The 24,889-nt window shown below is 46.9% G+C and overlaps 1 protein-coding gene across 3 annotated transcripts in view; it reads right to left on the reverse strand.

Moving 5' to 3' along the window:
• The window catches only part of si:ch211-51h4.2, a 117,938-nt gene that overhangs the window by 62,627 nt on the left and 30,422 nt on the right, over positions 1 to 24,889 (reverse strand). For all 3 annotated transcript variants that reach the window (XM_035412320.1, XM_035412319.1, XM_035412322.1), the window contains 2 exons: positions 23,152 to 23,217; positions 11,807 to 11,930 (listed from right to left, as the gene is read on the reverse strand). In XM_035412320.1, coding sequence (XP_035268211.1) covers positions 11,807 to 11,930; positions 23,152 to 23,217 — 190 coding nt within the window. The remainder of the gene's footprint in view (positions 1 to 11,806; positions 11,931 to 23,151; positions 23,218 to 24,889) is intronic.

Consider the following 24,889-nt stretch of genomic DNA (forward strand, 5'->3'; position numbering starts at 1 on the left):
ACAAACAAAAGGAAGGATTGTCTGAGTGATAAAAGGGGTTATCTCCTGCAGCCGTTCTCCAAACAAATATCAACACATCGCTTAGCTTTCACACAAAATACAAAGAAAGGGAAATGCCATCAATCCTTCGCATGAATCAGATTCTGAAGCTCTCCACAGCTTTCTGCAGACACGCCACAACAAGAAAATTACTAAACCAGCTGAAAAATCAGAAAGCCTTCAAAATAAAAACAACAAAACAAAAAAAACTAAACAAAAGGTGAACACCCATCTCAGTTTCCATGGAAATATTCATGTATACAACGGATAATCTTCTAACACCGTCTACAAGGGAACCTTACTGAAAAGTAGTAAGGATAGATGTGATTGCACCCAATTCATTTTTTGAACTAGGAGGTGAGAATCTCACAGAGATTCACAAGCCTTTGTTTCAGAGTTTGGGACCTCCAATGAGCCCGTATACACAGTCAACCCCAGCAACACTAAAGGGATTCTTCAGCCAGTTTACTCTTCTGGATAATGGGGCATCAGCCACACTTCCCAGCACTACAGGAACAAAGCTGAACAGATTCAGGGAACTCTGGGAAGGCATCCCAAGCCCTCCATTTCACCCCTGGAAACAGGGAACTCTGGGATAGGACTCCACCCTCCTGTCAGTATCTGCAGCTTAAAGCTAATCACATGGGGTAATGTCACTTCCTGTCTCTGTAAATCACATGACCACGGTCAGAAATGTGTCTAAAGCGTGACGCGCACTTCCTGTGTGTTCCCGAGAGACTCACTCCCATTGGTTGCGTCACTGCCCAATCCCCTGCCATAACATTCTAGAGACGCCCGCAAACCCTCTACTCCCCCATCTGTACAAATACCCACCTAATACTGCCATATCCCCACAACCACATCCCCACAACTGTAGGAGTCAGCGTCAAACTCAATTACACCTCACTGAAAAGTGAGCCATTTCTTGTTTTTATGTAACCTTTATTTACCACTGAGATAAGGCATCTGTTTTTCATTTGAAGGAAATCAGTAAGTATATGCTTATGATTTTTCCCTTTTGCAAAGACAGTCTCCAGCCACCGTAACGAGTACGAGGAAAAAATACTTGATTAACATCTGGACAGAGATGTCTGTGAAGTTTGCGTCTGCTGCCTGGTTAGACGTACTGTCGTTCATTTTGATGGGAATTAAGAGCCTGCAGAAATGACATCAGAAAGGTAAAAACAGAAGGAACTCATTTAGATGACTGATCAGCCTACTGTCTGTGTCCAAACTCCACACCTCCGCTCGGTCAGGACGGGGAGGAGAAATGCAGAAGCTTCAGACGTCCGGCTCCAACGCGCTGGGACTGATTAGGGTGTAGACAGCACTGGGCGGAGGGCGGAGGAGGGAGGTGTCATGCCGAATTTTAGAAATGACAGTCTGGATGGTGCTGTATGTTGTGTGCCTTCTCTGATTGGCTGGTGGGATCATGTGACCTCCCAGAGGCTTCTGCTGGCAGTGTGGGCAGAAGCTCTGCATTTTAAACCCCTTTGAATGAGTCAGACTACGGGATAAAAACACACGCCAACTCTGAAATTCAAAAGCAGAGGGCCAGACACCCAATCACTGCTTTAAAAAACTCTCAAGGCAGGCTTAACTGTGCCACACAATTAATCAATAATACAATTTACCTGTTTATATTTTACTGAATCACAAACTTACATTTTGCCACCATGTGTCATTTTAAAGAATTTAAAACTTGAAAATGAATTTTTCATGTAATGTTTCAGGTAAAAAATTAATCAACATCAGTTAATTTATATCAACAGTAGATTGATATCTATCAGAGAGGGCTGAAGGGGCTGTAAAATTCTAATTTGAGGTATGAAAAAACCTTTTTGCTTTTGTTAGAGTTCTTAGTTTGATGGCTTATGTGGCATTATCTAAATAAAAATGTACTTTGACTGACAGCCGTCTGCAGCCAGACCAGAAGCCGTTTTCATGTTTACTGAGACGCTCAGGTGAGCTATCAAGGGGAACACAAACAGTAAAACACCTGCAACAGATACCTGGTTACTATGGAAACACAGCTTGGTCAAACCGTTAAATCACCCGTCTGTTAGTAACAGTTACAATAACGAAAATGAGACCATTTCTTACTTTAAGAAAGAAAAAATAAAATGGATGAAGATACTTCCCCCGGCATGCTTTCCACATGTTGAGTCACACTGCATATGCAGGATTTTTCAGGGCTGTAGTTAATGCAAAACTGAGACAAAGCAGATTTAACGACACGCAAGAAATGCAAAACACACGTTTGTGTCAGGAGACTCTCCTTCATTAGCTGGCTGTTCGGCGCATGGCAGACCTGGCAAGACAAACTGTCTGCAACACCCCGCATTTCAACTTCACTTTTTTTATTATTGAATCCCCTGAGGATCATCTGCCCTTGAAAAAGAGCTGGGATAAAGATGCAATCGATTTCAGATTGCTTTGATAACACACTGAGCCGGCTGTCCGGGAGGGAGGGCTCACAGAAGATGGGATTTGGCGGTTTTGTGTATGAGCAAGGTTAAGGCACAACAGCTCGCAGTCTGCAGCCGGGGGAACACACAAGGTCATGAGCAGGCAGCGCGGCTGATAAAACTGCTCAAATGGCTCACACCAGAGGACTGAACAGGATGTTCCACAGAGTCTGAGACTTATTCTGTGTACTACACCGCAGAATGGCCACTGTCCATCAGGGGCTACACACGCCAACATCAATACAGCACGACAGCTCACTGCAGCACGACAAACCACTGCAGCACGACAGCCCACTGCAGAGCTTCCAGCCCACTGCAGCACGACAGCCCACTGCAGCCCGACAGCCCACTGCAGAGCTTCCAGCCCACTGCAGCACGACAGCCCACTGCAGCCCGACAGCCCACTGCAGCACGACAGCTCACTGCAGCCCGACAGCCCACTGCAGCACGACAGCTCACTGCAGCCCGACAGCCCACTGCAGAGCTTCCAGCCCACTGCAGCACGACAGCCCACTGCAGAGCTTCCAGCCCACTGCAGCCCGACAGCCCACTGCAGCCCGACAGCCCACTGCAGAGCTTCCAGCCCACTGCACCCCGACGCCCACTGCAGCACGACAGCTCACTGCAGCCCGACAGCCCACTGCACCCCGACAGCCCACTGCAGAGCTTCCAGCTCACTGCAGCACGACAGCCCACTGCAGAGCTACCAGCCCACTGCAGCACGACAGCCCACTGCAGAGCTTCCAGCCCACTGCAGAGCTACCAGCCCCCTGCAGCCCGACAGCCCACTGCAGAGCTTCCAGCCCACTGCAGCCCGACAGCCCACTGCACCCCGACAGCCCACTGCAGAGCTTCCAGCCCACTGCAGAGCTACCAGCCCACTGCAGCACGACAGCCCACTGCAGCCCGACAGCCCCCTGCAGAGCTTCCAGCCCACTGCAGAGCTACCAGCCCCCTGCAGCCCGACAGCCCACTGCAGAGCTTCCAGCCCACTGCAGCCCGACAGCCCACTGCAGCCCGACAGCCCCCTGCAGCCCGACAGCCCACTGCAGAGCTACCAGCTCACTGCAGCCCGACAGCCCACTGCAGCACGACAGCCCACTGCAGCACGACAGCCCACTGCAGCCCGACAGCCCACTGCAGCACGACAGCCCACTGCAGCCCGACAGCCCACTGCAGCCCGACAGCCCACTGCAGAGCTTCCAGCCCACTGCAGCCCGACAGCCCACTGCAGCCCACTGCAGAGCTTCCAGCCCACTGCAGCCCGACAGCCCACTGCAGCACAACAGCCCACTGCAGAGCTACCAGCCCACTGCAGCCCGACAGCCCACTGCAGAGCTACCAGCCCACTGCAGCCCGACAGCCCACTGCAGAGCTTCCAGCCCACTGCAGCACGACAGCCCACTGCAGCCCGACAGCCCACTGCAGAGCTACCAGCCCACTGCAGCACGACAGCCCACTGCAGCCCGACAGCCCACTGCACCCCGACAGCCCACTGCAGAGCTTCCAGCCCACTGCACCCCGACGCCCACTGCAGCACGACAGCTCACTGCAGCCCGACAGCCCACTGCACCCCGACGCCCACTGCAGCACGACAGCTCACTGCAGCCCGACAGCCCACTGCAGCCCGACAGCCCACTGCAGCACGACAGCCCACTGCAGAGCTTCCAGCCCACTGCAGAGCTACCAGCCCCCTGCAGCCCGACAGCCCACTGCAGAGCTTCCAGCCCACTGCAGCCCGACAGCCCACTGCAGCCCGACAGCCCCCTGCAGCCCGACAGCCCACTGCAGAGCTACCAGCTCACTGCAGCCCGACAGCCCACTGCAGCACGACAGCCCACTGCAGAGCTTCCAGCTCACTGCAGCCCGACAGCCCACTGCAGCCCGACAGCTCACTGCAGCACGACAGCCCACTGCAGAGCTTCCAGCCCACTGCAGCCCGACAGCCCACTGCAGAGCTTCCAGCTCACTGCAGCATGACAGCCCACTGCAGCACGACAGCCCACTGCAGAGCTTCCAGCCCACTGCAGCCCGACAGCCCACTGCAGAGCTTCCAGCTCACTGCAGCACGACAGCCCACTGCAGCCCGACAGCCCACTGCAGCCCGACAGCCCACTGCAGCATGACAGCCCACTGCAGAGCTACCAGCCCACTGGAGCATGACAGCCCACTGCAGAGCGAGGGGTCACACAGGGACTGACAGGTGAGACAGTGACTGACAGGTAAGACAGTGAGGTTAAAGATTAAGACACTGATCGACAGGTAAGACAGTGATTAAAGAGTAAAACAGTGATTGACAGGTCAGACAGTGATTGACAGGTAAGACAGTGATTGAAGTGTAAAAGAGTGATTGACAGGTAAGGCAGTGATTGACAGGTGAAACACTGAGTAAAGGGTAAGACAGTGATTGACAGGTAAGGCAGTCATTAAAGGGTAATGTAGCACCAGGCTTAAACGCTATGGCTGAAGGTACTCTGTGTTCATTGGACAGGATGCTGTTTGCATATCTCACAACACCTCTCTGATTGGGTGCTCAGGCAGAGTATGTTTAAGTGAGATTTAGGCAGCTCTTGTGAGTCACTGTGCAGAGTAATGCCACATGATTACAGGGATACTGTGTTTCTAAAGCCCGGAAACTGCGGCTCTCCGTAAATTGTGACAATGTGAAATGATTTACCAGTTTGCCAGTGAATTGTTATGATGGGGTTGTAACCTTATGGATTCCCTGTATATGTATGTGAGTGAGTGTGGGTGTGCAACCACAGACTCCATGAATAAATCAAAAGCCAGGAATTGATTTTCTCCGGCATTGTGGAATCACAATCTTTCATGACACGGTGAGAGAGATTATAAATTCAAGCTCCTGGCTATCCAACAGAAGTCCCTTACTGAACAGAATATATGAGCATTTTAAAGTAAAACATCCTTTGGGAGAACATATGAAACTGAAGACATATCTTCTTGCTCAAGTTAACCTACATTATAATTAGGAGAGACGGGTAAGAGGTACTCTAGTGTTGCCGCAGAAACAGGAATATTAAATCCTGAACATCCGTTTTGTGGCCATTGCAAGAGTTTGCCTTCGGAATGATTTTAATTGGCATAAATTCCATTATTCACAAACTAAAAACCTCAGCTCGGTGCTTTCCAGTAAACACAAAAATACGCACTGTCTGACACAGCTTCCTCCAATGCCCACGTCTCCTGTCATTCTGCTTATTGGTGCTAATGAGATGCAATAAATTCTCCTCAACAACTAAAATTTTGTTCAGGCCTGCAAAGACTTTAATGCAGAAATTTGAAAAATATTTTTAATGGCTGTTTTGCAAACTCTACCTGTTTATGGTTCAGTTGCAGGCCAAGACACAAGAGGTTTCCATTAATATGAACAGTGATATTAATAGAACAGGAATTAAGGAGGTCGAGCTGGTTACTGCACGTAGCAGGACTTGTTAGGCATCCTTAAAAACAAGTGAGGACAAATGGTAAGGCAAAAGTAAAGCATGGTCCCACAGTACAGCATCTACCATAGTGTACACTCCCATATACCACAGTGTCCAGTGCACACATCCAAATGCGTGTCCAAAGTGTGTACTCTAGTCTACCACAGTATCCAGCGTGGGCCCTCCCCAGTCCTGTGTCAAAGCTTCACACAAGACTAATATCACGACCAAAATTAATAAGTGCTTCTGTTCTGGGCCAAAATTTAGATGTAATCACATTGAATGTATTTATGTGAGATACACTTACCCAGAGAAGAAGCCTTATGCATTTCCGATAGTTTTATATTTTATGATAATGTAATGTTTTATAAATTGAATGAGGCACAGCTAACCTTAGCAATAAATCCTGGCCTCCCAGACCAAAACCTTACAAGCCTCCTCTTTCATCTCTCTGCACTTCCTAATTTCCAGGCAGGTATTTAACTTAATTACACATTCAGCTGCCGTCTGAGCAGTGATTTATTCTGAAATGCTTCGGCTTTTCTGTTGATCATGGCTAAATGAGGCCAACAGAAAACACAGGGCTAGGCTGTAGTGTCCATTAAATCCAGACATCAAACAAAACGTAGCATCACGCTGCATCGACTTCAAAACTTTCTGCTGGATATTCAGACAGGTGTCTCTTATTACAATCGTCAGGAATTTTACTGCTGCCCAAAGGCTTCTGGAAATATGTGACGCATGTCTGTGTATAAGGGGGCAGAAATGCAAACGCAGGTCAGGCTGCAGCTCTGTGGCGATGAGAGGGAACGGGGTGCAGTAAAATTTGGGCACTTCTGGGACGGGGGGGGTGGGGGGTGGGGGGTTGGGTACTCTTGCTAAAACAAACCCACCGGTCCATCCACAATAAAACAACACATTCATGAATGAGGACGCTTCAAGCTGGCATCACTCTTATCCTTGAGTGGTGTTAAAAATACACTCAATAACCGTTTCTAAAGGGTACACCCAATTACCTCCTAATTATCCGCCCCGCTCTGGTAGTAATGGCAGAAGCACCAGCTGCAGTTCTTCATCCATTCTCACTGGCACAACTGTTGTTTCGTTTACACGACAGCAAAACCCCATAAAGTCTATTTATAACACAGAGTAAGACATCAAAACAAATTTTAAAAATGCATTGTAGACAATTTGCACACGTTTGCTTAACAGTGACACACTTGTTTTCATGTGATGGGGGATGGCTGAGTACAGAACTCTAGATGCATTTCTTATTTACATAAATCAACATAAATAATCTCTGGGAGACACATGATGGTCATTGCAGAAACGCAGTGTGTCTGAACAGCATACAAATTCCATCTTCTAAAATACTACCTCTTTACCTTCCAAATCATATAAATACATCTGTGACAATTGCTGCAACTTATGCAGAACAAACATCAACTAGGGAGGCTTGCGGGTCTCAACCAGTCGACCAGTGGGGGTCGCTAGTGAGCAATGAGATATTGTCATTCCAACTGACCAGAACCCTGTCTTCCCTATGTGACGCTGGAGGCAACGGCAGCTGCACTCGGACTAAGCCAGAATAATTACTGAGTGAAAGATTCTAACCCCCGAGACTTCTTAGGTGGTCAAGAGACTTAATTCCCAGCACGTCCTCGCCAGCCAGCCTCATAAATGGTGCCCAACCCACGCTTAAGATAAATATAGACACTGCTAACAAGAATAAAAAACGTTAGTGAATATGACTGATGAAAGCCATTTGTTCTCTAATGAAACATGGCTTGAAATTATTGTCAAATACATTAGGGGCAGAAGTGCTGCCTTATGACTGATGAGTGATTGGGGATGAGCACTGAAATGGAATCACCCCACTTTCTGGCTGGATACGCATCAAAATCATCCTCATCATCATTCCTTTTGTACAAAAAAAAATAAATATATGAATAATTTTGAAAGGCGGCACATATACAGTAGTAACTGTAAAAAAGGTACTAATTATTTACAAACAGAATTGCTGTAAAACTGTGGAAGACCTGTTGCTTTTGCCCTGGAGTCAGAGCTGAGAGAACCGTACTTTAGCGTCAGTGCAACATTAGCGTAGCGCGGGACAGGCGTGTTCTGGAAAGGCTTTTCACAGGCTCTCATAAACCCACCGTAAACAGCTGCGTTTTTCCAAGAACAAGTCTGCAGATTTTCTTTAAAACACAACACAAGAACCTTTTCCTCAGGGGGTTGAGCCATAAGCCCACACACTACGTATGCCACCGTAGTTCTGAACGCAGCGTTAAACGAAAGCGTTTATTTTATGACAGAGGGTGAGTCGTGGCTGAGTTACTCCACCCGTCTTTCTGGCTGAAATCACGGTCAGATCAGGCGTTTCTGGCTGAAATTGCGGTCAGATCAGGCCTTTCTGGCTGAAATCATGGTCAGATCAGGCCTTTCTGGCTGAAATCGCGGTCAGATCAGGCCTTTCTGGCTGAAATCGCGGTCAGATCAGGCCTTTCTGGCTGAAATCGCGGTCAGATCAGGCCTTTCTGGCTGAAATCGCGGTCAGATCAGGCCTTTCTGGCTGAAATCACGGTCAGATCAGGCCAGAGCGGCAGACACACTGAACTCCGCTGCGTAGCAGCGGGAAGGAAACGGAACGCATAAAGACTCTTCAATGCGCCCCGACCCAGACGACAACAACACCCATACAACAACTGGCACAGAGAAGCAGACCAGCAGTTTCCAAACTTCTCTGATCCAGACTCAAAACAATTCCAGGGACCCCCTTCATAAGATAACATGGGTTACCTTAAAAAAAAGGTTCTATTTTTTTAAAAGTACTCTCCCAAAACTATACAGAGTGATCGCATATCTGCCGGGGACCCCCTACAGGATCTACAAGAACCCCCAGGGGTGCACAGACCCCCTGTTGAAAACGCAGGCTTTAGATAATGCCTGAAAACAGTTGTAAAAAATGGCTTCCTTAGACAATCCCTAGGAAGGTTTTTCAGTTTGACAGGATTGCATTTGCCCTTAAAATAGCTCTGTGTGCTTGACTGAATTGCACTTTCCCTTGAAGTAGCTGTGTGTGTTAGATTAAATTGCATTTGCCCTTAAAATTGCCAAGTGTGTTTGACTGAAATAAAGTTGCCCTTAAAGTGGCTAAGTGTTTTGGAGAGAATACCTACAGATGATTACACAGCTACTGAGGAGAGAAATGTTAACCAAGATAACCAAGGCCAGTCACATAATTTAAAATACACTCAATGAGCACAATGTAGCACATCTGATATGCAACAGCAAGATGACTGCATGTTCTCAATTCAAATGACGATACTTTTAGGTGATCTCTACTGTAAAATACTGTACACCTGTAGCCATTGTTATCCCAATAATACTTGGAATGTTCATTTCTGGTTTTCATAAAGAAACTTGCCTGTATTCTACCGTTTGATTGCTGACTAATGCTGCCCTGCTTTTTAACGTCACTTCCGCCTGCTGCCTGTTCTCTGATTGGCTGCTGCTACTTTCTGTATGACGACTGCATTATTGTATTGATACACCTACGTGTGTGAGTGTGTGTGTGTGAGTGCCAGTGTGTGCGCGTGTGTGTGTGTGTGTGTGTGTGAGTGCCAGTGTGTGTGTGCGCGTGTGTGTGCGTGCACGGCTGTGTGTGTGTGTGCATGTGTGTGCGTGCACGGCTGTGTGTGTGTGTGTGTGTGTGTGTGTGTGTGTGTGTGTGTGCATGTGTGTGTGTGCCTGCGTGCGTGCGAGTTTTGCCCTCTACCTCCTCCCCTCAGGAGGCTTCTCTGTCTTTTGCCATCACTGTATATAGGAGCCCTGCAAAGGGCTGAACTCTCAGTGCTGTACCCTTCCCATCCCGATCTGTTCCCACCTGACTTTAATGGCAAAATAAAGGTTAAGGAAAATGAGAAGCATAAAGAAACCCAGCAGCTCTGTTGATATTACACACAGAGCAGATATTTCAATATTGATAAACCCTCCCCAGACCAGGAGACTAAATATCCAATAAAACAGTTTAAATAGCTTTTAATACAATTTTCTGTCATTTTCAGATTGATTTTTAAATGGTTTCTGTTTCCTCTTGAAGTCCATTAAAATGGGAGCAGACAATGAAATGTCCAGCTAATTTAGCGGAACACTGCCCCGACTCTGACCGCATTAAGTGAATGTCTAAAAAAAGATGTCACCCTCACAATTTCACTATATACATCTCAACCTCTCAGGAGCAGCACACAAATTGAGTTTATTGAATTTCACTACTCTCATAGGTATAGCTGTTCACTCGCTCAGGTATAGCTGTTCACTCTCTCAGGTATAGCTGTTCACTCTCTTAGGTGTAGCTGTTCACTCTCTCAGGTGTAGCTGTTCACTTTCTCAGGTATACAGGTAGCTGTTCACTCTCACAAGTATAGCTGTTCACTCTCTTAGGTATACAGGTAGCTGTTCACTCTCACAGGTATAGCTGTTCACTCTCTCAGGTGTAGCTGTTCACTCCTGTAGTATGTTTAGTGACTTTTACTAGCAGGGAGAGACAGCCACGGGAACGCTAAAATAGCACATTCCTGCAGCCTCATAAATCATGTGTCATAATCCATTACTACTGCTGAATTGCAGTTCATTAGGTTCAGAGTGTCCAATGCCTGCCTTCAGTTCCATTTATCAATTTTCAGCCCAACTGGAAGATCGTTAGATTAATGAATCGCTGGAAAGACGAGCATCATTTATGCCGCAGAGCAGACCGAGGGAAAATATGAAATCCGCCCCACAGTCCAGGTGTAATTTCCTTTGTTCTTTTATTCAACACTCCGTGGTTTCAGAGTTATAACACTGAGCTCATTCTGTATTCAGCTGCCCTTCAGTATGCATTACATTTAATCCACATTAATAATATTACCTCTGCAGGAACTGTAAAATGGAGGTAATTCTCTCCTACAAGTAGAGGAATGGCTCCACACATCACATACTCACTTTCCTGCAGTAATCACAGCTGAAGGAAGCACATCTGTTAAATGTGATTACCTGCGATGGAAAAGCAAAAAAAGGAGCGAGAACACGATCTCTGGGAAGTACTGGCACTGGAGCCTGATCCATGGAGAGCGCGCAGACACACACACACAACCAGGCCCAGTCGCACGCACGCACGCACACACACACACACACACACACACACACAGCCAGGCCCAGTCGCACGCACGCACGCACGCACGCACGCACGCACGCACGCACGCACGCACGCACACACACACACACACACACACACACAGCCAGGACCAGTCGCACGCACGCACGCACGCACACACACACACACACACACACACCAGCACACAGAGCTGTATCAGCGCAGAGTTCAGTGAACTCTCTTCCCTCCATACCCGCATGCCCTTCCTGTCCCGCTCCAGCTGGAGCAGGTGCTGCTCTCTTTCACTGCATTTTTTGGGGCTTCTGATAAATATGAACACAAATGGTACTAAATCAGAGGCAGCTGCTTCTTTTCATACAGCCCTGGAAAAAGTGGCCCAGTTTTAAACAAGGTACCACCTAAGAACATAAACGTGAGTGCTTTTCTTTGATAAAGTCCTAGTTCATGGTGATAATTAAAACAGTTTTGAAGAAATTTACAGGTTGTCAAAAACCACTGAAACTGTCTTTTCAGAGAAGCTGTGTGTTAGTCCATCTTTTGCTGCAGACTGAACCGCCACCTCAACGAAAGAGCAGTGATTAATTAAAAAAACAAGAAATAAAAAAATAAAAGCATTAAATTGCTGGAAAGGGGCAGATTCTACCCCACACTGATAAAGCTTCAGCAGCAGTAGCCCTGAGAGGCTGATAAATACTCACTGTGACGATCAACATGGCTCCTTTAAGGAGGGTGAGCAGGGACGTGATTGGCTGGATCACAACCTGAGCCAGGAGAATTCCCAGAGAGAGGATCCAGGTGAACACAGGGATAGCGCAGGTGTGGCTGGAAAAAAACAATAAAACAGAACGTGCAAATGTTACCCAAACCAGGAGCTCACATATACAACACATCAATAACACATTAACAGCACATCAATAACACATCAACAACACATCAATAACATAGCAATAATACATCAATAACACATCAACAACACATCAATAACACATCAACAACATAGCAATAATGCATCAATAACACAAGTTACACAGACCACACATTTCCCCCAAAATAAACGTTTTTAATTTAGACATAAATGCCTTTTTTCCTGTCGATTCAATATTAACCTCACATACACAGTAATCATCCTTTGACTCTCTAATGTCACAGACGAATCAGAAATACGTCACAGAAACACGTACACACTTACTGCAATGAGTCAGACAAACGTCCTTACATAAGCTCTAATCCCCGTAATGGAAATTCCACCACTGATGCACTTACTTCATGTACTTTACTTTGTTTTTATCGATCTGCCCCCCATCCTGATATTTTAAAACATCAGTAGAGCCCTATCAACCTGGAAGTCTGTCATTGGGATATCGTGACATCTTTCAGTGAAATTATAAAGCTGTCTAGTAGCCCAGACCACTCACAAACACAGACAAACCCCCACTGAGCCATAACACCCCATTCCGTTTTAAAGGGAAGATGGACCAGGGCCACTCAGTAAAAGAGGGTCACAGTGTCTGGCCTCTCTGCCACTAAACGTTTTTCAGGCTTTCAAAAAGCACCCAGAGTTTCTGTAAACACAGCCACACACACACACTCACACAGCCAGGCCCAATCACACACACACACACACACACACACACACACACACGCACACACACACACAGCCAGGCCCAGTCACACACACACACACACACACACACACACACACACACACACACACACACACGCACGCATGCACACACACAGCCAGGCCCAGTCACACACACACACACACACAGGCTCTCTGGACACCTGGGTCAGGGCTGCCTTTGAAACACTTTAACCCTTCAGTGCAAATCCTGCAGCCCCCCAGAGAAACCCTGCTGATCACAGACAAATGTAAAAGAAGCTTTTATTTTCACCATTATCCAGAAAAGAAAATCTTTCATGTTTGCAACATTTGCTGTTAGCAACATGTTTTCTTGAAAACTATCAGATCTTCTGGGATTTTGCTTGTACCACTCAATGCCTTTCATCCAGATCTGGCTGTCAAATTACAGAAAGACCTCAGTCAGATCCACACGTTTCTGTATTATAGATTTATCCTTGATTTATTATAAGGTTAAGGTATTTAAGGTGCAGACTGTGACTTCCTTTCAGTCTGTAATCTAGTATCGACAGCAAATCATCAATGAAAAATAATCCAGCCCACCTGGGTATTTTTACAACTGTCCAGTTTTCACAGCTGTGTTAGTCACTTTTCTGCTGTATAATTATGTATCATTATTTTTAACAACAACTACCTCAACAACAACACCAACAATAATAATAGTAATAATAATTATAATAATAATAATAATACAGCAGTAAAGGGTGTACGTGCCTGCGGCTGTGTGGACGTATATTGCAGGAATAAGCAGTGAAAAGGGAAGCTTGCAGTGTAAAGTTTATATGAGCTCAGGACCCAGAGTTCATCTGCAGGCAGTGGCTATTAGAGCGGGATGAGTAAAGAACCAGAGGATTCCCCCATAAGAACATCTTAAGGCTCTGTACGGGACCTCTGCTCATAAACGCCGTGTAATCCTCCCCTCAAACAGACCTGTATCCCCCCCCCCCCCAAAGAGACCTGTATCCCCCCTCCCAAAAAGACCTGTATCCCCCCCCCCCCCTCAAAGAGACCTGTATCCCCCCCCCCCCTCAAAGAGACCTGTATCCCCCCACCCCTCTCAGAGACCCATATCCCTCCCCCAAAGAGACCTGTATCCTCCCCCCACCCCCCCCCAAAGAGACCTGTATCCCCCCCCTCCCAAAGAGACCTGTATCCCCCCCCCCCCCCTCAAAGAGACCTGTATCCCCCCCCCCAAAGAGATCTGTATCCCCCCCCACCCCCCCCCCCCCCCTCAGAGACCCTTCTGCATGTGAATGCGCTTCACTGTAACAGGAGAGATTATCTTCCCCATTCCTGAAGCGGCGTGTAATTCAGCTGAGCCGAGCTCGGGGAGGTGAAATAACCGATCGATTTATACGTCAAGGGCAGTGTTCTAACGCAGGGGCCGCCTGCCCTGATTGGCTGCCCTGCTCCCCCGCGTGCGGAGCGGAGCAGAAGCAGCAGCCTATAACGCGCTCTTAATGAAGCGGCGGCCAATAACGCGCTCTTAATGAAGCGAAGGCGGACCCTCTGCAGCCGGCAGCCGCGGCTAACGTTGCGCTTAAATACTCACTGAAGTGTAACAAAATAAATTACCTTTCCAGCGGGATAAATGCAATTAGAGGGGGAGACAAAAGGGGAGGGGAGGCACAAACTGAGATGAAGAGTGGGAGGGGGGGGGGTCACATTAAATCAACACTAGAGTCGAGCTGCCACATATTACTGGGCTGAAAAGCTGAACCCACCAGTTTGTTTGCAGAACGCGCGTCTTTATTTTCCATTTATTTCACACTCCAGCATCCATAGAAAATTGCTCGCCAGCTAATTTGATTCAAAGGCTATATTATGCTTTCAATATGGCCGATGTGTTAAATAAAGCCGGTTCATTTAACGAGAGAAGATTAATTCAATTGAATCTGATACATTTAAAAATAGCTGACGTTTACTATGACAGCTTTTCTGAAGGTGGAACTGAAGGCCACCTCCACTTTCCGACCCGGGCACGCAGAGAGCTTTAATCGAACCGTTAGCACGCGTCACACCAAACGTTCGTCTGCTATTGCCTCTGCGTCACTAGCACAGAAAAACAGTCGAACGTATAATGGCTTCTAAACGTCTGTGGTCTGGTATGAGGCGGCTGTACGGCTGCTGTGGCTGTTCTGGGCTTTAGCTGAGGCTCACAGCCGTAGGTACGGAGCACTATGGTGACAGCCAAGCTGAAACTACGGCAGCGCTGGCAGAATGTTTAATAAAACCCTCACGCTGCAGGGAGAGGGCCAGGACCCACACTCACACATTCTTCACTGACATTTTAAGGGTAAACGTTTGACTCCCGAGGACTAATACTCAGGGCAATAGCCGGCCCTTCTGTGAAGCAGAACTACATTTTGAAACGCATCCCCACACGCATCACAGTGCTCTGCTTCTACAAAGGGACACGCCTAACTCTCCAGTGATGGATGAGGAGTGAAGAACAAACCTCCGAGCTGTCCAATCAGAGCTGCCGGGACACAAAGGTAGAGGGCCTTGAGAGGAAGTGACATCACACAAGTTGGTAAGAAAGGGGTGTATGCAGCTTGCTATGAAGTTTCTTCTGTTGTTTTTTTTAATGCAATTTTCCCGGACTTGTCAAATATTTCATGACTCTTCCACGACTTTCCAGGATGAAAAGATTTTGCAGGATTTTCAAGGACCATGAGAGTCTTGGCAGGGCATCCACCACCCCGACCCCCACCCCCCACCACCCTAGGATCCCAGGAAAGAGGTCCTCTGTTTTTTAGCATCTTTTTTTAGCCCAAAACCGCTCTGGATTAATCGATGACCTCATCATTAGCTTCAGGAGCGCTCCCGCTGGCTCGGGCTCCAGGGGTGGGCGGGACTCTACAGACTCTATCTGTGTCGAATCCTCCCTCCGTCCCACAGAAACATTTCACTCAACGTCTCAGCTTCCAGAGCCCATCGATTCCGCCGCCTGATATTTATGCCAAGCCTCCCCGCCAACGCCCCTCATTTCCCACGCATCGCCTGGGCAACCGGCGGCCCACAGGGCGGTGTGGGGACAGCGGGGAGACAGCCAATCGATGACCTCGTCTTTGCATTTTAAAATCCTTTATAATGTCATTAGAGTGCACTGGCATTGATAGCCCGAGCGCTAATGAGCGCGCGGGGGGGGGCGGAATTGCCCCGTGTTTCTGGGGGGTTTTTCGGGGGTGGGGGGGTGGGGGTGGGAGGGAGGTGACGCACGATGGCGGAAGCAGGAGAGGAAGAGAGAGAGAGAGAGAGAGAGAGGTCCTGTGATGAGTGGAGTCGGCTCCAGATGGGAGTGCTGACAGCTCGCGTTTATCTGTCACGACTGCCCCCCCCCCACCCCCCCCACCAGTCCCCAAAACACACACACACACACACACACACACACACACAAGCTCACGCACACACACACACACAATTAATAATAAAAAATGTGCTCGTCTTCTACAGCAAATAAATGTTACATTTCCAGGCTGTTTGTTTGAAGTTTCAAACAGCATTTTGAAAAACAAAATAATTCTATTTTGGAGGGGAAAAGAAAATCAAAGTGTACAAAAAACGGTAAGGCACTTGGCATCACTCTGAAACAGTGCCTTCTGCTTAAAAACTATGAGTACTTTAAAAAGCCCTTCCAGCGACTCAAAATGATGAAGACCGCCTCAGCACATGCACACAGGAAGACACGCTTAAATACGATAATCCAGTCAGGCGACACGCGTGTGCGTGTCAATTATTCAGGATCGGGCCTTCGGGCTCTCTGCAGGAAACACTGGAACAGAATCCATCAGTCAGCTGGACACAGGCCAGCAGGAACAGAGACACTACGCAGGTAATACATGCACACACACACACGGGTAACACATGCACACACACACACACACACAGGTAACACATGTACACACACAGGTAATACATGTATACACACACACACACACGGGTAACACATGCACACACACACACACACACACAGGTAATACATGTACACACACTCACAGGTAACACACACTCACAGGTAATACATGTACACACACTCACAGGTAACACACACACAGGTAATACATGTACACACACTCACAGGTAATACATGTACACACACTCACAGGTAACACACACTCACAGGTAATACATGTACACACACTCACAGGTAACACACACTCACAGGTAATACATGTACACACACTCACAGGTAACACACACACAGGTAATACATGTACACACACTCACAGGTAATACATGTACACACTCACAGGTAAGATATGTACACACACTCACAGGTAACACATGTACACACAAACACATAGGTAATACATGTACACACACTCACAGGTAACACATGTACACACACACACAAACACAGGTAATACATGTACACACACTCACAGGTAACACACACACAGGTAATACATGTACACACACACACACACACACACACTCACAGGTAATACATGTACACACACACACACACACACCCACAGGTAATACATGTACACACACTCACAGGTAATACATGTACACACACACACAGGTAATACATGTACACACACACACACACACACACTCACAGGTAATACATGTACACACACTCACAGGTAATACATGTACACACACACACACACACACACACTCACAGGTAATACATGTACACACACTCACAGGTAATACATGTACACACACTCACAGGTAATACATGTACACACACACACACACACACACACTCACAGGTAATACATGTACACACACTCACAGGTAATACATGTACACACACTCACAGGTAATACATGTACACACACACACACACACACACTCACAGGTAATACATGTACACACACTCACAGGTAATACATGTACACACACACACAGGTAATACATGTACACACACTCACAGGTAATACATGTACACACACACACACACACACTCACAGGTAATACATGTACACACACTCACAGGTAATACATGTACACACACACACTCACAGGTAATACATGTACACACACTCACAGGTAACACACACACAGGTAATACATGTACACACTCACAGGTAATACATGTACACACACTCACAGGTAATACATGTACACACACATAGGTAACATGTACACACACTCACAGGTAACACATGTACACACACACTCACAGGTAACACATGTACACACACACACACAGGTAATACATGTACACACATTCACAGGTAATACATGTACACACATTCACAGGTAACACATGTACACACACACACACACAGGTAACACATGTACACACACACACATAGGTAACACATGTACACACACACACACAGGTAACACATGTACACACACACACACACGGGTAATACATGTACACACACACACACAGGTAATACATGTACACACTCACAGGTAACACATGTACACACACACACACACACACACACACAGGTAATACATGTACACACACACACATAGGTAATACATGTACACACACTCACAGGTAACACATGTACACACACACACACACACACACAGGTGACACATGTACACACACACACACACAGGTAATACATGTACACACACACACACAGGTAACACATGTACACACACACACACAGGTAATACATGTACACACACACACACACACACACACACACACACACACAGGTAATACATGTACACACACACATAGGTAATACATGTACACACGCACGCGCACACACACACACACACAGGTAATACATGTACACACGCACACACACACTCACAGGTAACACATGTACACACACACACACAGGTAACACATGTACACACACACACACACACAGGTAATACATGTACACACTCACACACACACACACAGGTAATACATATACACACGCACACACACACTCACAGGTAACACATGTACACACACACACATAGGTAATACATGTACACACACTCACAGGTAACACATGTACACACACACACACACAGGTAATACATGTACACACACTCACACAGGTAACACATGTACACACACACACACACACAGGTAATACATGTACACACTCACAGATATGTCTCACTGACAGAAAGCCTCTGAGAGTGCACAGCCAGGAAGCAGTAAAGCGCTTGATTAGGCGCATTACTTACACAGAGCACTGAGCAAATGGATCTGCTCTGCCAATAACGGTGAATTATTCATCGGGCAGAATTTGTCACCAGCGTGTGCGTCTTTATAGAGAAGCAGGGAGGCCTTAATTAAAATGGGAACGAGCTGCACTACAAGTAAGAGAGGACTCAAGGGCACAGGAGAAGCAGGGCCCCACGTAAAGCTCCTGAGATCCATTATCCACACTAAACGTGGGTGCAGCCAATCCAACTGATAATATTTAGCCAGAGAAAAGCTTAACGCCACTTCTTATGAGAGAGCGCTAAAAAAAACACAGATGAACACAGTCTATTAAAGGCATACTAATGAGTATAAGGGACGTATAGAGAGTCTCCCAGCACTGCTTCTGACAAGGAAGTAACTCCCACCCCCACACACCCACATGCACACACGCACCCACACGCACACACAGACACACACACATACCCATCACACTCGTATGCATGCACACACACACCCACACACGTACATGCACACACACACCCACACACACATACCCATCACACTCGTATGCATGCACACACACACACACACACACCCATCGCACATGTACGCACGCACACACAGACACACGCACAGATAAATAAATAATGACTTGAGTCACGTTAGTAAAGATGGATGAGAGAATATGCCACTGCTGCAGGCTTTTACACTGCAGAAATATACAGCAGGTAGTGTGCATTCCAGCATGCAGCTGGCTTTGTTAGAGTTGACCCAAATCTACACCATGACTCCCTGTGGTGGCTGCACTGTGACTCTCTGTGGTGGCTGCACTGACTCTCTGTGGTGGCTACACTGACTCTCTGTGGTGGCTGCACTGTGATTAACTGTGGTGGCTGCACTGTGACTCCCTCTGATGGCGCAGATGCATTCAAACAGGCCTAATGTAATGACAGGCTTACAGTAACCTAGTTACAGCAACATACCTGTTCCTTTTGGAGTGAATATTATAGTCTGTTTCATCAATTTTTCCTTTTCGTTCTGGGTTTTTTATTTTTTTACTGCAGAACAATGATAGACATTTCAAAATGAAAAGGGTATGATGTTCAAAATTTGTGTCCATCTGTAATCTCTTTGAGGGCACCTTTAATTACAGAATTGGACATGAAGTACATTTGTTCTTTTCCAGCTCGCTGCCAGATCACAGAAACACTGTCTGGTTTGGACCAGTAATGATGGTGGTGTTTGTTATTTGTGATATGAAACTAAAGTCACTTCAGAAGAAAAACATTTTACAACAACAACCTCCTGTATATCACCATCAAAAGAAAATTATTTATGAACAGGAAAAATATGAAAGCAATAAATATGAAGAGTGTTTTGGATGAATCCCACAGCAGCACTCCAACACATCAAAGAGCACTCCTGTCCTGTGCTTTAGAAAGGTAAGGGCAGAACTTATGCTGTATGTCACTGCTCGGAAAGAAGAGTCACCAGTTCACCAAACCTATAGGAACGTAATGAGTGAATTTGCAGGTGTTATACAGAGAAAGCCCTTTCCAGATCTGCACAAAGATGCTGCATATTCTCTTTCAATTATGTTTTATGCTAAATAAAACATGAACTTTACTATTCATATTTCTAAAACAGATTATATTAAGAATTATATATATAAATCTGTATACCCTGTTGTTTTGGAAATTGTGCCTGTAGGGTCTATTGCACCATTATGTTATTCTTTCTCTATATTACTTGATCATGAAATATTAATTGCAGCCGTCTGCCTAACTTCAGTCTGGTCAGTAATGACTCCACAGGGGTGGATCTGCACAGCAAAACGCTCTCACAGAAAGCCCTCTCCACTGCACCCGTAGTCCCAGAGTAACCCATCCCAAACACACTCCTGCCACCTTAAATATTTATACAGTAAATTACCAGTGTGTTTATACAAGCCTTAGTTACCACTTCCCATTTAATAATCTCCGGTCGACAGGGCAGTTTATGAAGAACAGAATATTAAACGCAGAGAAAAGCACTTTCTTCAGCTGAGAACCTGACCCACTCCGCTCTGAAGCTGAAAACCTGACCCACTCCGCTCTGAAGCTGAAAACCTGACCCACTCCGCTCTGAAGCTAAGAACCTGACCCACTCCGCTCTGAAGCTGAGAACCTGACCCACTCCGCTCTGAAGCTGAGAAAACACAAAATTTACAGACCGGCAAGTAAACGCAACAGCTGACACGCAAGCAGAGAGCGTGTCTGCTGGGTAGATATGAAGCAGAGAGCGTGTCTGCTGGGTAGATACAAAGCAGACAGCGTGTCTGCTGGGTAGATACGAAGCAGAGGAATGGCTGGGAGGCGTGAAACTGCTCAGACACACAGCCGAAGGTCCTCACAATGACACGGTTGACCTGACGCACGTGTGTAAGGAGTCCTCACAATGACACGGCCGACCTGACGCACGTGTGTAAGGAGTCCTCACAATGACACGGCTGACCTGACGCATGTGTGTAAGGAGTCCTCACAATGACACGGCTGACCTGACGCACGTGTGTAAGAGGTCCTCACAATGACACGGCTGACCTGATGCACGTGTGTAAGGAGTCCTCACAATGACACGGCTGACCTGACGCACGTGTGTAAGAAGTCCTCACAATGACACGGCTGACCTGACGCACGTGTGTAAGAAGTCCTCACAATGACACGGCTGACCTGACGCACGTGTGTAAGAAGTCCTCACAATGACACGGCTGACCTGACGCACGTGTGTAAGGAGTCCTCACAATGACACGGCTGACCTGACGCACGTGTGTAAGAAGTCCTCACAATGACATGGCTGACCTGACGCACGTGTGTAAGAAGTCCTCACAATGACACGGCTGACCTGACGCACGTGTGTAAGAAGTCCTCACAATGACACGGCTGACCTGACGCACGTGTGTAAGGAGTCCTCACAATGACACGGCTGACCTGACGCACGTGTGTAAGGAGTCCTCACAATGACACGGCTGACCTGACGCACGTGTGTAAGGAGTCCTGACAATGACACGGCTGACCTGACGCACGTGTGTAAGGAGGACTCACATGGGCGTGACTCATGGAGAATGTGCAGTCGGTAGTTATGTGGCCATACACAGATGTTATTTGGTTAATTGAGCTAATTTTCTTGTTTCAGTGCGAAGGCATGAAGACTACAAACTGCCCTAAACTCATTCCCGCCCGTCCTGAATGTGCAGAGTGACAGCTTTTAAGCAGCTGGACTTTGTGAGGGAGACCATCTTGCACAGTTAACTTCTAATTCATGTTTGGGTGCACAACACCATGTAAAACAAGCCATCGATCTCGGCAAAAAGAACAAACACACCTCAGACTGAAACGCCCACGCCAATTCAACACGGTGTGAAATTCTACTGATTATTTTGCGGGATTGCTTACAGCAAAAGTGCTTGGACAAATGTCTTAAAGTGTGAGTTAGATGTGTGTACTGTTTTTGGGTATCGTATGGAATGAACACAAACATGGACCTGTGATGAAACACAGAGTTGTAGGCATAAGAACATGAAAACTCTGCCACGAAAATACCCATCATGTGAGGCTGCGGATACATTTCATATTTACATGTGGTTTTAGACCACTCCATGTCCTTGAGTTCAGTGCAAGGGTGGTACTGATATCTTTTATACTGATTTTGTAAAATGCAAAGAACCACTCATTCTGGTTGCATAAATCAGGAAATTGAGAACACTGTACCTGTTGCTGATGATCACAACAGCAGCAACATTGATCATTTATTTGTTGGGCTGCTTGTTTCTGTAATTTGTGACAGGCTTGTGACAGACTCTCCTGAAAAACACATTATCTCTGTGGTTTTTGCATGGCTACGTTCCAGAGAATACAGTCTCCCTGCTAGTTTGATCAAACAGTGTCGGTCAAAAGCCCTGTTAAGTGACATTTGCTGTTTTGTTGACCCGCAGAAACTGATGCAGATTTGAGTCCTCCCGTCTCCTCGGGTAACCCCTCCCATTCACCCTGCAGTCATCAATCCCATCATTCAGGCTGAACTGCCCTCCCACTCTCCACCAACATGCCCGAGCTGCAGTGATGTCATCACTGATCACCCACACTCCACCAACATGGCCGAGCTGCAGTGATGTCATCACAGCTGGCCCACTCTCCACCAACATGGCCAAGCTGTAGTGATGTCATCACAGCTGGCCCACTCTCCACCAACATGGCCAAGCTGTAGTGATGTCATCACTGCTCTCCCTCTCTCCACCAACATGGCCGAGCTGCAGTGATGTCACCACACGGCTGTTTCAGACGCTAACATACCTGACCTGCAGAAGTTCTGCGTAGGCCTCACTGCCCGCCAGAGCGTAGCTGATCCCGATGGAGATGCTGCAAGGACAGAGAGAGACGTCTTACCAGTCAGCCTTCCCTTCCATACAACAATTACCATCCTCCAGCATAAGAGCAATTAGCAACCGCTACTGTTACAGCAATTAGCATTCTCTGCCATTAGAGCAATTAGCATCCTCTACTGCTCACATCTGTGTCAGCGACTGCTCAGCTGCCGACTGAACGAGCACGCTAACATTCAGCACAGAGCCACAAATAAGATCAGATCTACAGAACAAACAAAATCATTAGGACTGATTTGTGTTCAGGAACTGGAGACAAAGAACACTTTTGGCCCTCTGCTGTTCCTTCACACAAAATGACTGAACACAGCAACAAAAGTGACATTTTCAAACAGCTCAGCCACGAACACAGTATTCATTTTGTACCTTTTTTTAAAACTAAATAATCAATGTAATGTTTTTGCTGATGCTGCTGTTGCTGCTGAATTTTAATCATCGAGGAAGAGAAGTCAAAGCCAACAGGGTTAAGACAGGGAAACGGCGTGGAGATCGCTATCCCATGAACCCCGGGGGCAAAGGGGGAGGGTTTATGGGCGAGAGGATCGGCATTAATCTCCGTGAGGGATCGGCGGGTGCGGGCGCGGATGACAGGGCGATATTAGCGGGTCCGCCGCGAGCCGCGCAGGACTGGAGAGGGAGAGGTGATTGTGACAGTGCGCCATTGATCCAGCCCTAAGCCTCTCCAGCACAATGAAGAGGTTATCGACCCGGGAGGTGTTACTGAAGCCTGTCTAAATGCTGATAACAAGGAGAATTCCATCAGCCAAGAGGCTGCTTCTCCAGCGCAGAACCGCTAACATTACTGCTGCTAACATTACCGCCGCTAACAATACCTCTGCTAACAATACCTCTGCTAACAATACCTCTGCTAACATTACCGCCGCTAACATTACCTCCGCTGCTAACATTACCGCCGCTAACAATACCGCCTCTAACATAACTGCCGCTAACATTACCTCTGCTAACATTACCACCGCTGCTAACATTACCGCCGCTAACATTACCACCGCTGCTAACATTACCGCCGCTAACATTACCGCTGCTAACATTACTGCCGCTAACATTACCACCGCTGCTAACATTACCGCCGCTAACAATACCGCTGCTAACAATACCGCTGCTAACATTACCGCCGCTAACATTAGCGCCGCGGATCGCCACCAACAATACCACTGCAGATCGTTATGAACCCATTAGTACAGCCGCTCACAAGTTCTGTTTTCTGTCCTCCAAACACTGTGTGTTTACATCATCCCTCTGAAGGCCTTTCAGCTTGTTTTTGTGTTTGTTGACATACTTTAAAAAATAAATTATATATATATATATATATATATATGAAACAGGCCAAAGCTGCATTGGCAGAGAAGAAAAATTTCTTTCAGTCCTTTCAAAACCCTCGTCTTCTAATCTTACTCATGCATTTTATTTTTTATGATGGCAACAAAAAAGTAACTTTGCGACTCAAACGATAGCTCGGTTACTGTGGGAAGAGCAGGAAGCTGTGAAGTCCTGAAACAGGTTGGGCTGAAGGAGGTCCTGTTTAAAAGCAGAAGTAAAGGAAGCAGATCATTATGCAGATGAGGGATATAAATAGCGGCTGGTAGAGAGCGCAGTCAGCTGATAAACGGCGACGCGCGGTACATAATGCA

The sequence above is a fragment of the Anguilla anguilla genome, chromosome 4, assembly GCF_013347855.1.
Source record: "Anguilla anguilla isolate fAngAng1 chromosome 4, fAngAng1.pri, whole genome shotgun sequence".
Taxonomy (NCBI): Eukaryota; Metazoa; Chordata; class Actinopteri; order Anguilliformes; family Anguillidae; genus Anguilla; species Anguilla anguilla.